At 43.6% G+C, this 15,146-nt stretch overlaps 6 protein-coding genes across 6 annotated transcripts; 3 read left to right on the forward strand and 3 right to left on the reverse strand.

Moving 5' to 3' along the window:
* Position 1: 1 nt before the first annotated feature.
* On the forward strand, positions 2-2,090 carry V1512DRAFT_139132 (uncharacterized protein). Its single transcript, XM_066912994.1, has 2 exons — positions 2-281; positions 337-2,090. The coding sequence occupies exons 1-2, from the start codon at positions 102-104 to the stop codon at positions 2,023-2,025; spliced, it is 1,869 nt and encodes a 622-aa protein (XP_066772263.1). The 5' UTR covers positions 2-101; the 3' UTR covers positions 2,026-2,090.
* Positions 2,091-2,904: 814 nt separating this feature from the next.
* V1512DRAFT_252680 (fatty acid desaturase-domain-containing protein) lies at positions 2,905-4,592 on the forward strand (the record flags this gene model as incomplete). The annotated part of the gene is made up of 2 exons (XM_066914717.1): positions 2,905-3,083; positions 3,140-4,592. The coding sequence occupies 2 exons, from the start codon at positions 2,905-2,907 to the stop codon at positions 4,590-4,592; spliced, it is 1,632 nt and encodes a 543-aa protein (XP_066772264.1).
* A 2,309-nt stretch (positions 4,593-6,901) lies between these two features.
* Positions 6,902-9,722, reverse strand: V1512DRAFT_252681 (armadillo-type protein; the record flags this gene model as incomplete). Its single annotated transcript, XM_066914718.1, has 3 exons — positions 6,902-9,219; positions 9,272-9,485; positions 9,540-9,722. The coding sequence occupies 3 exons, from the start codon at positions 9,720-9,722 to the stop codon at positions 6,902-6,904; spliced, it is 2,715 nt and encodes a 904-aa protein (XP_066772265.1).
* A 323-nt stretch (positions 9,723-10,045) lies between these two features.
* V1512DRAFT_261418 (uncharacterized protein) lies at positions 10,046-12,371 on the reverse strand. Its single transcript, XM_066916071.1, has 3 exons — positions 11,212-12,371; positions 11,065-11,159; positions 10,046-11,011 (listed from the first exon to the last, which is right to left on the reverse strand). Exons 1-3 carry the CDS (start codon positions 12,275-12,277, stop codon positions 10,112-10,114), a joined length of 2,061 nt encoding a protein of 686 aa, XP_066772266.1. The 5' UTR covers positions 12,278-12,371; the 3' UTR covers positions 10,046-10,111.
* A 166-nt stretch (positions 12,372-12,537) lies between these two features.
* On the forward strand, positions 12,538-13,309 carry V1512DRAFT_237195 (40S ribosomal protein eS26). Its single transcript, XM_066914141.1, has 4 exons — positions 12,538-12,743; positions 12,814-12,862; positions 12,918-13,087; positions 13,140-13,309. The coding sequence occupies exons 1-4, from the start codon at positions 12,648-12,650 to the stop codon at positions 13,188-13,190; spliced, it is 366 nt and encodes a 121-aa protein (XP_066772267.1). The 5' UTR covers positions 12,538-12,647; the 3' UTR covers positions 13,191-13,309.
* A 124-nt stretch (positions 13,310-13,433) lies between these two features.
* Positions 13,434-14,351, reverse strand: V1512DRAFT_247140 (actin cross-linking; the record flags this gene model as incomplete). The annotated part of the gene is made up of 4 exons (XM_066914472.1): positions 13,434-13,498; positions 13,543-13,688; positions 13,736-14,085; positions 14,136-14,351. The coding sequence occupies 4 exons, from the start codon at positions 14,349-14,351 to the stop codon at positions 13,434-13,436; spliced, it is 777 nt and encodes a 258-aa protein (XP_066772268.1).
* Positions 14,352-15,146: the final 795 nt, after the last annotated feature.

Below are 15,146 nucleotides of genomic sequence, written 5' to 3' on the forward strand. Positions count from 1 at the left end.
GGCAAGACCTCTCAACTAGCGAGTCTATCAAAAGTATTATCACTGGCTCTACTCTGGTCCTTGTCTAGGTATTTTTTGATTTCGCTGCGGCATCTTAGCCAATGGCTGGTTCTTCTTCTTCAATGACTCTTTTTGAGGGGGCTGTAGAAGCAACTTCACGTTCTAGAACCAGTGTTCAGCAAAATGATGAGGCTGCTGATATTGGTGCCGATGCACATGCCCTAGCTCGTCATAAACGAACGCGCTCTGGTTGTTACACTTGCAGAAAGCGACGAGTTAAAGTATGACTTTACAAACTATTTGGTTTTTTTGAATTCTAATGAATAATCTTTCTAGTGTGACGAAACGCGTCCTCGATGCCACCGTTGTTTAAAAGGTGATCGCGAATGCTCTTTTCCTCCGGAAAAGTTGGCAATGTCGAAAAAACAAAGAGCCTATCAAGCAAGAAAACTGAAAAAAGCTGCTGCAGAAGCTTCTGTCACTGTAGGCAAAGCATTAGTTCACATTATCAATAACGGAGCTGGCCAGACGAGCGAACAGGCAGAATCATCCGACCCGGATGATTCTGACAATATCTCTCGAGCAATTTCTGGCGACAGCGCCGAACAAGACCACAACTTACAAGGACCGGGACCGAACTCAAGTGTGCTGTCTCCGTCGTCAATGAAAGCTGATCCGATTGTTGAGTTTCCAAATGTTCCGCCATCAATCGCAAAGCTTTTTCTTTACCACCGCGAAAATCTCACTCACTGTCACTATTTTCTCTCGACTGACGCGGTGAACTTTTTTGAGCGCATTCTTTATATCGCTCATCAATCTCCTCCTCTCATGTTTTCTATTGCTGCATTCACAACTTATCACTACGCATTGCACCATGGCGAAAAGTATTTGGAAGACATGTTTAAATACTACGAAGAATGCGTCAAAAGCTTAATGCATGCCATCGAGGCACCAGATCTAAACACTCTGATCGCGATTTTGATTCTCTCCTGTATTGAAATGTATCTCGGTGACGTCTCAAATGAGATCCAGCACCAAGATGCCGCGTTCAGTCTTTTTCAAAGCATGTACACCACACAAACAGCATTTCAGACCGACATGCAATTGTACTTATTTATCTGGATGCGATTTATTGATATACGTCGTTCTCTAATTTCAGGACGAAGCATGAGTCTTGGAAGTGAATGGCATAGTGCACATCGACAGATCATTCACGATCGATTGCTTTCAGTTGATCAAAGTCCTCAACAACAAATCATGCTTATTTTGACGTCTTTGGGGGCTATTTTTTCAGAGTTATGCGATTTCGCTTCAAATGTACGGGAGCGACGGTTAAGTGGAGCCTCAGCTATCCGTCAGATTGAGCTACTACGAGCCAAGAGTTTGACATGGTTCGAGTCACTCGATCCTCAGTTATTTGAGATAGAGGAAGTTCCAGCCAACTGTGGCTTATCCGACGACGATCTGAGTCTTGTACCGCCCCTGCTGTACAAGCGTTGGCAGATGGGTCTCATGATGATTGTGTTCAACGGCTACAAACTCTATTTTTCAGCGTACGCTGCACTCTCCACCACAGGACGAATCGAGGATCCAGAAGCAACATCTGAAGTGGCCGTGCTTGTAGCAAGACTAGTAGCCGGCTTTGAGGCGGCGCAAACGCAGCATCCGGGTGCATTATTTGTGTGTCACAACTATTTGTGTCTCGCTGCAGCTTTCATTCCACCAAAGTATCATGTTTGGATACGGAGAAAGCTGGCAATGATTCAAGGACAGGGATATTATTTTCCAGATCAGATTAGAATGCGAATTGCGTCCGCATGGGGAAATGAAGATTTATACCGAGGTTGGTTAGAAGGTCTTGATCCGGACGATTATGTGGCGAAGGACGTTGCGATTCCCTGGGAGAGGCTAGCGCAAGTGCAAATCCCAGAATGCGACTCCGAACGTGGGAACTTTACAGCGGACGTGAGAGAAATGCGCGGAATTTTTGACACAGGAGTTGCGATGCAACAAAATAAAGATTAGTGAACTGCACTACATTGTTGGGACGCAAGGCAATCGCCGAAGCTGCTAAAAAGTGATGGGACTAGGGGCGTTTTTTGGTTTTCCGTTTATGATATGTTCTGTTTTTTTTACGGTGTACATGGAATTTGTTTTAATTTTGTTTGTATAAAAGGCTAGCGTAACTGATACCCATAGAATATATACCAAAATGATTCAAGTAGAAGTTGACATGTGTAAATTCCAATGGATCATACTCTATTTCGGTGCTGTAAAAAGTAGGGGAAAAAGAACTCAGAGAGAGAATCAAGGGCAGGGGTATAATATGCATATTCCGGCTCTTCATCCAAAATTTGCCTTGAACGAGTTTTTTTTAGCCTAGCGTTTTAAGTTTAGACGCACGTGTCCTTTCAAGCATGTTCTCGGAGAATTTTACTTATACGATAAACTTCTCGTATAGCGCAGATTTTGTATCAACACTAACAGGTGTACTAAGAAGTTATCTGAAAGATGCTAGTTCTTTGGAGCTCAATTCAGTAGTTAACTGATCCTAAAGATCGATAAACTTTTGTCCTAGAAGAAGCCACCAGCTCTTTGTGGTGAACATAGCTCAACTATGATATAGTAACGTTGCAAACCACATTTCTAACTTCACACTCAACATTCTTATGACGTAAAAATGTTTCGCATTCTTCGTGTGTGCTGGCACAGAGTACTGAGTAGTCATATTTTGATGATCGCATAAACTTGCTAAAATCTTACGGTTCCTTATTCTGTAGGGTTAGGGTCGTGGCGAAATGTAAGTCGATCAAGAGTAGGGTCAGGGTAAGATCGCGAACATGTCGGCACAAGGTTTGAAGATTAACTACTCTATTGTCAACTGAACGCAATAATAAATTCAGTATGGTGCTTAATGATCTCATGTCGAGGAGCGCAATTGAGCGACTTATAGCTGATGGCCATCAAATTGTGATTTACGAAAATAGGGTACTGCGTGTAGACTCATGGCTGCCAAAGCATCCTGGCGGTGACATTGCGGTCTTTCACATGGTCGGGCGGGATGCCACAGACGAGATTAACGCGTAAGTCATATCTCAAGACTGGTTTTCGTGGAGTTTGATATTAAAGCGATGTACAGTTATCACTCTGAGGGAGCGCGAGCATTGGCACGGAAGTTTCAGATTGGACTGATCAAAGGCACATGGGAAAACTTTGTGCCTCCTATCCAAGGCGGGAAGTTCTGCTCTGAACCTGATGAAGGCGTGTCATTGAGTTCAGCATCGTCTTCGTCAGATGAAGACTCGGCAGCTCCGATTCCTAAAATCAGGCCGTCAAAAATGGCCACTGAGGTGAAGAAACATGAGCCAATTGTGGTCTCACCTCAAGCACATGATCCACCGGCTTCAATGGAGCTGATGGCAGAGTACGAACGGAAATTAGTTGAAAGAGATTTAAACAAATACCCCTCACTTGATTATCAGACTCAATTGAACATTACACACAAATATAGAGAACTAGAAGCATTTTTGTTGAAAGAAGGGTATTTCCAATGCAATTACTGGAATTATGGTATTGAAAGTGTACGATACGTGACTCTCGGATATCTGTCGTATTTTTTTCTATCTAAAGATTGGTACATGACGTCTGCGTTTCTGCTCGGTTTGTTATGGCATCAGCTTACGTTTACTGCTCACGACGCCGGTCACCTTGCAATCACACATTCATTCTTTTGGGACAACTTCTTTGGAACAATTATTGCCAATTTTGTTGGCGGACTTAGTTTAGGCTGGTGGAAGCGCAACCACAACGTTCATCATTTTGTTACCAACGATCCAATCCATGACCCCGACATTCAGCATCTACCATTTTTTGCAGTATCAACCAAATTCTTTGATGGCGTATTTTCTACTTATTACAAGCGGATCTTGCCTTTCGACGCCATCGCTCGTGTCATGATCACTGTCCAGAATTGGACCTACTACCCCATTCTCTGTTTTGGACGGTTCAATTTGTACCGGCTGTCGTGGGAGTACCTTATTCGTGGTCAGGGCCCGAGATACGGTAGCGCTGCATGGTTGCGCTATTTTGAGTTTGTAGGAATGCTTGTGTTTTGGTATTGGTTTGGCTATAAACTAGTGTTCCAGCGATTACCTTCAGCTGGCGTCCGGATTGTGTATGTTTTAATTAGTCATGTTGTCACAATGCCGCTCCATGTCCAAATCACACTGTCTCACTTTGCAATGTCAACCGCAGATCTCGGTACGTCAGAATCGTTTGCTCAGAAAATGCTCCGGACTACTATGGACGTCGACTGTCCCTGGTGGTTCGATTTTGTGCATGGTGGGCTGCAATTCCAGGCCGTGCACCACTTGTTCCCGCGCATGCCTCGGCACAACTTCCGTGCAGCTCAAAGGTATGTGATTGAGTTTTGTAATGACGTCGGAGTCCAGTATTGCATCTACGGGTTTGTGGACGGCAACAAAGAAGTCATTTTGCATCTGGGAGATATTGCCAAGCAGGCGTCCATTTTTAGTGATTGCTCGAGACATATGCGGCAAGAAGCAGCGGTCACAGGCAAGGTATTGGCGTAAAGTTGCATTTTTAGATAAAGGAATAGATGTGGATGATGAACACATGAATTGTTAAGGAATCTGATTGCACACATCTTCAGGTTTTGGCTGTTTTTAAGTTACCCTTAACCGATGCGATCAGCTGCAGCTACGTACGGAACACGTCAATTTCTGACGACCATTTAGCAATCAAGTATACTGCTTATCTTAAACTGTTATTTAGCTATGTTTGTTAGTATTAACAAAAGTAGATGGGGTATTTTATTTTGGCTACTGCTACAGCAGTTTCAGCAAAGGCTCATACAGTGCAAATTGCACTATGCTTTCCAACGACAGCAAATGATTGCAGCGCAGAACAGAGAAAGGCTGTAGTTACAGAGTTTAACATGATAAATTCCATCAAGTCATATCCAACGTTCAACACTTGTCGTCATACCAGATTTGTGGACAAGAGACTCTGCTGTTAATTGATTGGCGCTGGAAGCCTCTAAGACTGCGTACGCGTTCGCTAGATTTTACAGAGCGTGGCTAAACTACGAGATTGGTTAGATCAGGATACTGCTAGATTGCTTTATTGCGCACAACTCTTGTTATTTCTAATTTTTTGTTTTGTGATGTGCTATTTTGCGAGATTTGGAGGACTCCAGTTGCAGTTGGTCAGAACGCGAATACGCACAAGACACGATATACGATGATAGACGTAATATTACGATACAATACTATATAAAAAACTAAATACACACAGCTGGTCTAGTGACGCGTTCCGCTTACGCGATGCCTCTAACACTTGGATAATCAGCAACGGAAGACAGAGCAAGCAGGATCACCTTATCTTTGAAAGTATCAAAAACTCAGAACAGAACATTTGTTGTTTTCTCTTTATTAGATTCCCACCTGCGTACAGGCTCTGGTAAAGCCCGGAATCCACAGCCAATCTACGAGAACCCCGGGGTAAGGCCTCACTGCATCTCAACTGCAACTTCGGAATATGTGAGTTCAGTTTGCACGGCTGCTGCAAGGGTAAGCCGTACTCTCCGCATCTCACTAGAAACCACTAACCAGTCAACAACGAATGGTCAACAAGCTTCGACACAAATGTATCGGAATGCATCGGCCCCGTCGCCTGGGTGACCTTTTGAACTGCAACCTTCCAAGACCCCGCTTCTTACGGCGACAACAGACGCTACCATAACTTCTACAAAAAAAAACAGAGACGGCCGGGACGCACAACACATCTAGATGTATGCAGAAAATCTTGAAGGGAACGATGCAATTCGAGACACTTCAACAAAAATGAATAAGCAGCCCATCAGAGCCGTAGCCTCAAATAAGGTGATGAAAGAGAAACCGACAAAGTTCAGTACACAAAATCAAGCCCAGCGATGCAGCATGGTACGCCCATGCATAATTATAAACACATGACACGTATATTGTGGCTGATCAAAACAATTAGTTTATGTGCATGTATAAAAATTAAGCAGAAAAGCAGCCAACCGAGTGGCTGGTGACGGCTCGTAGTGTCTATCGTTCACTTTAGGCCAACAGAAATAGATTAGTACCTAAATTCAACCTAATCAACTCATTGAGAGAAACTACCATTTAATGTCTGCAATAAACAGCAATTACAGTATGCTCCAAATTGGCACAAGGAAGAAAGAATTGGTTAGTGCTGCTATTACTAAAGGATATACAGCACAATCATTAGTTTGAATGCCACTCATCCTCAAAATGGTGTTCTGATATATTTGCGTGCTGCCACGGTTCAGCGCCGTAGTTCTACATAAATTGGAACACAGCTTCGAATTCAACCGTAATTACTCAGGAAAAATCTGTTTGTTACTCAACGTAACATTTCAAACACAGTTTTGTAGAATCATGTGACTGCATCCACACCAGAACAAGATCTAGATGCTGTTCAGGCAATTATAGCGTAGCGTAATTGAAGCAAAGTCAAGCGAACTTGGATTCGGCCAAAAATAGCATTCTTTCGCCTTTGAAACTCTACAAATGAGCTTAACCAAATTCATGTGAAAGATGTTCTTTAGAAAGGATCACGGTACGATACTCGCTCAGTTTTCAGTGCTTTTCAAATCAGATCAACAGATTTTAATGAATTTCATGAGTATTTGCATAGTAAAATACAACCATGTAGTCATTGGTAATTCATTACTTAGTATTAACCCTTATATCCTGAATACACGTAATTATTGGTAAAACCAACAACAAAGAGATATACGTAGGGTTCCAACTGACCATATCGCCTGTAGGAAATACGTAACAGTAGCCTACAGTCTCAACAGTACATACTTAGCACTTCAGAGCGTGGCAATTCAAAAGTTAGGCTTATACCGCCAAGCCTCCGGGCCACCAAACTCAATAAGGTTGTCAAACACATGTACAGCGAACTCGCGGCATCCTGGTTCGGGCCGGGTGAGGAACTGCGTCAGCATTGGCAGCAATTTCTCAAAGTTGGGCAAGAAAGACGATTGCTGGGCTTTGAAAACAGAACGGATCGCTTTATCCACCTCGGCGATGAGCTCTTCGTCAATCGACACGTCGTCATCTTTCTCCTCGTCCCCAAACTCCCCGTAATCGTCTTCCTGATTTGCTCGCTCGGTCGCTCGAGTAAGATAATCGCCCATGTTATTCACCACTGACTCCACAAACTTGTCCATATCTTCTTGCGTCAACGACTGCGTGCCAATGACTTCAATAGATTGATATAGCGACGAGTAGTAACAGGTCAGTAGCTCCACAAAAGGCTCTACTACTAACGCCTCTAGCAGTTTGGTTACACTTTGACGCCAGTACTCGGCCAGCATAGCAGTGTTCTGCGGACCAGACGCTTTGATAGATGAAAGAAGGTGTGGAATTGCTTGTGCGGCAGCAATTCGAACACCATCGTGGAAGAAAAAGCTTATTGACGGGAGAACAATGTCGTTCATAATTTCTGCCACATAAGGCTCGAAGCCTGCTTTGAGCTCTGACGCGTATATACTCAGGAGCTCAATCGCTGTGCACTTATCCTCCAATGAACTTGTTCTAATACCAATATGCTTTCCTTGAAGTGGTACAATTTCCCAGCCTTCCTGATCAAACGTTTCTGCCTCTTGCGCATCATCCAATAATTGCAACTCGGGCTTAATTTTACCAACTTCCAACAACGGCGGCATCACACCGCTAAGATAAGGTAGGAAATTTGTGCCGAGTACACGACAGATACGGCCCCATGCCTGTATCAAATAAGAGGCAGCTGGATCGTCCGTCTCTGTGATGCCACTCTGAATGGTTGCGTAAAGCTGAATAAGCTGCTGCGACATCGCAGTGAATTTGTCCTTACCTACCGCCAACGCTATCAACGACGAACATTCAATGCATTTCGCCTTAAGCAGACGATATTCTGAGCCCGTATCTGATTGTAGAACTTGAAACAAAATCGGCATCATTGTATCGTAGTACTTTATGAACTTGGTCTCTGCCGAATCAGCTACGATGGCAATTGTCGTCAACACTTGTTCTTGCACATATTTCTTTGGACTGTGCAGCAGAATCATAAGATGCGACAGCAAGCTGTCAAGGTAAGGCTCCAAAATTTCCTGCTCAGCCTCTTCACAGAAATTGACCAAGGCAGCGGCAGCGTGAGCTTGGACTCGTGGTTCCGGCGACTCCAATGTCTGTATCAAAGCAGGTAGTACTCGTGGGCCATATTGCTGTTGTATATCATCAGCGAAATCTGTACTCATTTGACCAACCGCGTTGCAAGCTGCCCACTGTACTCTTGGATGTGGATCTTGCAGAAGCGGTAGGACCATGTCCAAAACTTTAGAAAGTTCGCTGATCATGACATCCCGGCAACCTTCAGCAAATGCAGAAATTGCCATCAGAGCAGCATGACGCTCCTGCCAATTTGCCGAGCCAATCATCTGAGGTACCCATTGAAACAGAGGAGGAAGTAAGACTGTACCACCGAGCTTAACAGCTAATCTGTCTAGACTTTGTCGGGCTGCGACGTGCGTAGAGTCAGCATCGTCGGAGTCAAGATCATCATCCTCCCTCCAAACCGAAGACTGCTCATCGTCGTCTTCACCGACCTCAGTCATCATAGCCAATGACTGGACAACCATGTTTGTAGTATAGCTAGATTCTTTCTTGCACATTCCTGGTGCTTCATCTGCAAAAGTCGTCAAAAGCTCCAATGCAGTCTGTCTAGTCGTTGCTTCCATTTCTTTGTTTTTGATGACAGCAATACCAAAGTCGACAATGGCTTTGAACATTGGCCGAAAGAGTTTTGGTGCCAACGAAGCAAGGTCGATCAATGGCGACAAAGCCGATGTTAGTTGGTCTGACTTCTCGGGTATATTTAGCGGCGGTAAAACGTTTAACAGTTCTGGCAACAGCGGTTGCAAAATAGGCCATGACTGCTTTGACAGGGTCTCAAACAACGCAGTGTACGCTACAATTGCGCTGATCCGCACGTCTTCCTCTGGATCCTGGAAAGCGAAATGAAATACCTCAGCCACAGCCGGCAAACCATCTTTTTCAATAACTGTGGGCGTGTAGGAAATAATTCTGAACGCAGCTTCACGTAATCCTGCAGAGGGTGACTTTGCTGCCTGGAATAAAACAGGCAGAAGTTCAGGCCATGGGCCTATAAACACGTCAATATCAGTCTTAAATTATAAATTGATTGAAAGTCGCACCGTCATTTCCCATAGTAAGTTCAGAGATTGTATCACAGATTTTATGCCGCACGTCATTAACCTGTTCATTGCTGAGAGCTTGGAGCAAGATCTCTTTTATCCTTGTCAAGACTTCAGGAGCCACATTATCAATAATCCTGCTCGTTAAAACTTCTCCACCTTCAGGTTGTTTTGTCGCAATTCGTCTGAACAAGACGGCAGCAAATGATCGAAGCTAAAAACAGGTTAAACGTCAACGCTTACTACTGAAGATAAATCATTTTCATACTGTTTGATCCTGACTCATAAGAGTCTGCTCTGCTAGACCAAGCATTAACATGTCCAACTGCTGAGAAATCCATTCTGTATTTAGGCTGTTTTCTGCATTTGCACGAATGTTATTGTCCGCAGACGTTAGAGACTGTAAGAGGGACAACAGAGCAGCAGTAGCCTCCGCCGGTAAACTAGACATTATTGAAACAACTGTTCAAATAGACGCAATTCTTTGACAGTTCACTTTGATTTGAGTGCACTTTTGTTGATTTGATTCTATTTTAAATGTCACAAAGTTTTGTTTGCTGTGTTTTTTTTTTTTTGGTGAAGCTCAAATTTAAGGTACACACAAGTTAGTTCAGGTTGGGCCAACTCGGTTCTGACTTTACGTAGTTGCAATTAAACTTTCGCGTTCGTGCATTCAAAAGAATTTTTTGCCCTCTTTCGGTTGGCCTGCCAACGCCACTATTATTGCTTGTGTTCGGTCCTCAAATACTTCATTAATTTCTACGATATTCATATTAATCTTTATTAACTGTTCGTATTTAAACTAAGCCCAGAAAGGAGAATCTTTAAAAATAAGAATAGCTACCTTGTAATTCGACTCACTACAAACACTGTAATGATTGAAGCAGCAAGTGTTACAAGAGCACCAGGGATAAGTAGCTCGTTGGGAATTCCTGGAATAGCTTCTGGAGCTACAACAGGTGTAGGAGGCACCGGAGTGTAGAACTGGGCCTTTTTTGTAATCGATTTATTTGACGGAGCTGCAACTTCGCTTTCAACTTCAGTGTCGTCGTCTTCTTTACTGGCAGGCTTGGCCGGGACTTCAGCCTCAGGGCGTGCTACCTCTGACATGGCTGAAGTTACCACTGACGCTGGCGGCGGGAGAGTAATACTCTGATCCGGGTGATGAACAAAAATGTCAACCTTTTCGGCATTAACACGTCTGGCGAGAAAAATAGCCTCTGACATGTCCAGATCAGACGTTATCAAGACAGCATCACCTTCGTCATCAAGATAGCTAATTGCAAACCCTTGTTGACGCACTGTACCATCATCCTCATACTCTCCCTGTCCACCAAGCTGCTTAATCTCGGGGCCAAGTTTCGAGCCAATGACGTCGCGTAGCGACAAATAGCCCTCAGTAAGTGCCAAATGCACTCTGTGAACTCGTCCTGCAGGCGTCTTAAATTTGAACGTAAACGGCGTTGGATCTTTAGAAGACTTTCCAAGAACAGAAGTGTTCCCGATGGTAGTTTCATCAGCATAAAGCGAGGCAGAGTCTCCCGGTCCAAGTTCAGTTTGGTATTGAGACTCTGAAGCTATGACCATCGGCGGCGAAGACGGTAGCACACTTCCTGAGTCGGAATAGGGAGTACCAGCACGATGGTGATCCGAATGCAAAGATTCGGAATCGTTGTCGAGCGAAAGCCAAAACTTGTTCCATGCTGGACCTTCATCTTCGGATGTTTGCATAGAATTAATCTAACACCCATTAGTCTTTCTGCACCTGAAGTGCTACAAATTTGCATGCTTACCTGTTCTAAAGTAGCATATGTCAATTTAAGAACGTCAACCATGCCAACGATTTCAGAATCATCCCCCATAACTGGCAAATTCAAGTAATGCCCATCTATCAGTATCAGAGTGTCCCCAGAGTTGAATGTAGCTAAAATCATGCTTACCGTGCATCTTACGCAAAGCTGCTTGTATGCTCATTTCTTTGGGAGCAAAATCGGGATGAGGAGTCATTACTCGAACGACACTGCACCTGGATGGATCCAGGCCTGCAGCAATAACGCGTAAAACGACGTCCTTACTGGTAAAAATGCCAGAGATTGCGTTTTTGTCCGTCACCAAAACAGCAGTCGTGTGATTTTCTTTCATCAACTGTGCTGCTTCCTTGACCGAAGTCCGGATGTTAACGAATGTAGGTGCATTTCCATCCAACACGGTCTCAAGGCTTGGTCCTGACATCTTCTGTCTCAATTCCTCAACATACTGGATAATCTGAGCCGGTTGCGACGCGCCAAGTTCAGATTGAACACCTTCCAGAGCATCGTAGAGTTTTCTCGAAGACTGATAAGCTCTCTCAAGCTTCTCCATTGCCTCATGAAAACATTTGGTAATATCTAAAACTCCCGATATGTCCTGATTTTCATCCATAACTGGCAAATGTCTGAATCCCTTACGAACCATCAAGTCCAACGCGTCCGTAGCAGAAGTATCCGTTCGAGCGCAAAGAGGATTTTTAGTCATAATTTGCTCAATGGTAACATCTCTTGCATCGATTCCGGCACCAACCACACGAAACGCTAGATCTTTCGCCGTGAAAATACCAGCAATGCGGTCATCATCATCGGTAACAAGAACACAGTTCTCCCGCTTCGCTGACATGAGCTGAGCAGCTTCTGCTACCGTTGTGTTTGGCTTAATCTGAAGTGCCGGACTAGGGCGCAAAGCTAGTACAGTTCCAGGAGGCGGGCGACGGATCTGGCGATTCTTGGACGCCACGACCTTCTTCTTGTTCAAATCATTCTCATTCTTTCGTCGAATCGCTTCGTCGCGAAGATTCTGTCTTTTTCTACTTTTGTTCATATCTGCTGCTGGAGAAGGAGTTTCAACAGCTTGGTTTGCAAGTGAGGACACAGCAGAAACTGGGGTAGATGGAACTGGGAGGTTTGATGCACTCGAAGTCGGAGCTGGCTGCCGTCTGGATGGTGTTGCCGCTACCTGTCTTACAGTTGTCATAAAACTATATAGTGTCTAAAACAGACAAGTAATTGATTTTGTTGGGCAAAAATGTTGATGTTTTGGCAAGACCCACGCTGTATGAGGATAATCGAAACAGGCTGCACAAAGCTAAACGGAAATAAGTAAACAAACAAGATCGTAAACTAACCCTAACTCTAGGGTTTACACTTTATTCCGGGTAACTAATAAGTAGGGCATTTTCAAGTTAGGGCTTTACATTTAAATGCGTGACTGCGATTTGTAGACTAATGGTTACTCATCCCACAACATTGAAGCCGCGTTGACAGGTCTGCACTTGAGAATTGAACGCGGATTGAAGACTAGATCTAATCACCCAATTTCACTACTCTTTTCTTACCAATTCAAAATGCCAAAGAAGCGCCAGTCCGGAGGTCGTAACAAGAAGGGTCGTGGACACGTTGGTTTTGTCCGATGCTCCAACTGTGCTCGATGCACTCCTAAGGTACGAATTCACTACACAATTACCGACGCAAAATTCAAATGCATGCATGCTAACGTTACTGTTTTAATAGGATAAGAGTATCAAGAGATTTACCATCAGAAACATTGTCGAGAGTGCTGGTATGTTAATGCGCTTATAGTTATAGTCAGATGTGGTTTTAACACAATTTGATAGCCATCCGTGATATCTCTGAGGCCTCTGTATACAGCGAGTATGCTCTTCCTAAGCTCTACTTGAAGCTGCACTACTGTGTTTCTTGCGCCATCCACAGCAAGATTGTCCGTGTCCGTTCGCGGGAAGGTCGTCGCATCAGAACTCCTCCTGTCAGAGTTCGATACAACAGAGTAATTACCCAGTTTTGTTATGTCAGTATCAGAGTATCTAATAGCTGTTTAGGATGGAAAGAAGATCACTCCCCAGGCTGCTGCACGGACCGCTTTTGCATAAACCAATCATTACCTCTTACAAAATTGTTAGTTATGAGACCATTGTGTTGTGATAACGGTTCTTGGTATCTATAGTCATAAATATAGTATCATGTAAAATAAAAGTTTATTATATGCCCTCTGGTTTTTAGTGCCCCTTGTAGTGGAGAATTTGCTGCACATTTACTTGATTTCGTCTAGGGCATGGTTTCGGATACACCACGAACGTAAAAGCGTTGAATTATCACCAATAATACAGAACCATTTAGCACCGATGATCCGTCTTGAGCTTCTCCCGAACATCTAATATGGCCTCATTGAGATGCCCTTCTGAATGATGTTAGTAAATTCTTGACAACGCAAATTACACAAACCTTTAAATGCTTTCTTCAGCAGTTTGATGGTATCATAATCTAATGGAGCGCCAACTTTCTCCTCAAGCTCCTTCGTATGTATCTTCATTTCGCTTTCGTCTACCACCTTCTTTGTTCTCTTCCGAAATTTTGCTTGCGACCGAATTCTATTTGTCTGTTAGCCCGGAGAGTCTGATAACGTAGGCGCCCTTACAAGAGTGTCTCTTTGAACCCGGAGACCTCCGAATCGCATCTTATATCCTTCCCATTTAGCGATAAGTACTTGCCGTATATACTCTTGATAACCCAGCCATTGCCAGTCTCTTCATGTTCAATTTCAAATTCTTGCTCAGGTCCAATAGCTTCTGCTGAAGCTTCGCAGACACCAAACTTCGATACTGTGAGATATTTGCCGAGATACGATTTCAGTGTGTATTTCTCGGACTGTACAATACTGCCAATTACCCAAACTTGTTGTACATTTGTAGGATCTAAAGAAGAAATTGGTGTAGTAAATGTTTTGCCTGCTCCATCGCTAGACATGCAAACCGGTGGACTATCATTCTAAGTATCTAAGCATTGTTTTACTTGATGCACTCTACAGCAAAACTTACCAATATAAACATACACGGTCCATCTAAGTAATCTGTAGACAGCGCAGTCACCCAACCTTCGCCTGCATCGACTTCCAGTTCCTCTGCTCCGCCAACTTCACGACCACTTGACTTCTTGGGATGAAATTCATCGTCTCCGAGATCCGCGTAAGACACGTGTTTCTCGCGTTTCCGCTTTTTTGGCTTGTCGTTTTTAAACGTCAGTTTCGACACCATCCTATATACTGCACAGCGTATAATACTATCTTGTAACGTGGTGGTGTGGTGACGCGGACCTGCAGAACCTAGAAGACAGAGCACTAACACAATATACAAAAAAAGCGTAGGCATCGCGTACAAACGCTCAAGCCAGGAACAACTTAAATTAAACTTAAATCTTCTGAACTTCCTACCTGCCAACGAGTTTTTTTTTACGTCAATGCAATTATGGGCAATCAGGAAAAATTAAATTATGGAATGCAAAGTAAAAACTATATGTACTCATCACAATAGTTTCTGGTAGAAAACAGTACAACATCGAACCATGACTGCCCGTTGACTCCAAGCACTGCCCGTTCTGCTAGCCTGATGCGATCCTCAGAAACCACTGCTGACTTGTCTGATTGCTGGCTCGACTGATGTATTGACTGTGAGTTTGAATCGCTATTAGTACTACACAAACTAGTTGACTCTGCGGTATTCAAATGGAAACTCTGCGGAAAAAATTTTGCACGCCAAAATGGTAAATCATACTCATCAAAGTAAAATTGCCGATGCTGGCAACAGTCGCGACCAAATATTTTTTTAATTGACAGCCCCTGCTCAATGAAGTATGATGAAACAACGCAAGGATAGACATCTTTGGGTTTAAAGAGTCTCACTAGTGACTGTAACTCGTCATAAGAAGAATGCCTAGAGTAAGCAACTTTAAGATGATCCGGTAAAGGCATCTTGAGATCTTCCAAGATTTCATGCTTAAATTTTCCGTCAGAACTCGAATCTGAATGTTTCTTGTTTCTATTGTGTATATCG

The sequence above is a fragment of the Lipomyces arxii genome (assembly GCF_038497795.1).
Source record: "Lipomyces arxii strain Phaff 12-163 unplaced genomic scaffold V1512scaffold_5, whole genome shotgun sequence".
Taxonomy (NCBI): domain Eukaryota; kingdom Fungi; phylum Ascomycota; class Lipomycetes; order Lipomycetales; family Lipomycetaceae; genus Lipomyces; species Lipomyces arxii.

Coding starts and splice junctions, on each gene's coding strand:
- V1512DRAFT_139132 (XM_066912994.1), top strand. CDS start 102: ATGGCTGGTTCTTCTTCTTCAATGACTCTTTTTGAGGGGGCTGTAGAA. Junction 282..336: donor GCAGAAAGCGACGAGTTAAA/GTATGACTTTAC, acceptor TAATCTTTCTAG/TGTGACGAAACGCGTCCTCG.
- V1512DRAFT_261418 (XM_066916071.1), bottom strand. CDS start 12,277: ATGACAACTGTAAGACAGGTAGCGGCAACACCATCCAGACGGCAGCCA. Junction 11,160..11,211: donor AGCTTTGCGTAAGATGCACG/GTAAGCATGATT, acceptor TGATACTGATAG/ATGGGCATTACTTGAATTTG. Junction 11,012..11,064: donor CATATGCTACTTTAGAACAG/GTAAGCATGCAA, acceptor AATGGGTGTTAG/ATTAATTCTATGCAAACATC.
- V1512DRAFT_237195 (XM_066914141.1), top strand. CDS start 12,648: ATGCCAAAGAAGCGCCAGTCCGGAGGTCGTAACAAGAAGGGTCGTGGA. Junction 12,744..12,813: donor GTGCTCGATGCACTCCTAAG/GTACGAATTCAC, acceptor CTGTTTTAATAG/GATAAGAGTATCAAGAGATT. Junction 12,863..12,917: donor AAACATTGTCGAGAGTGCTG/GTATGTTAATGC, acceptor ACAATTTGATAG/CCATCCGTGATATCTCTGAG.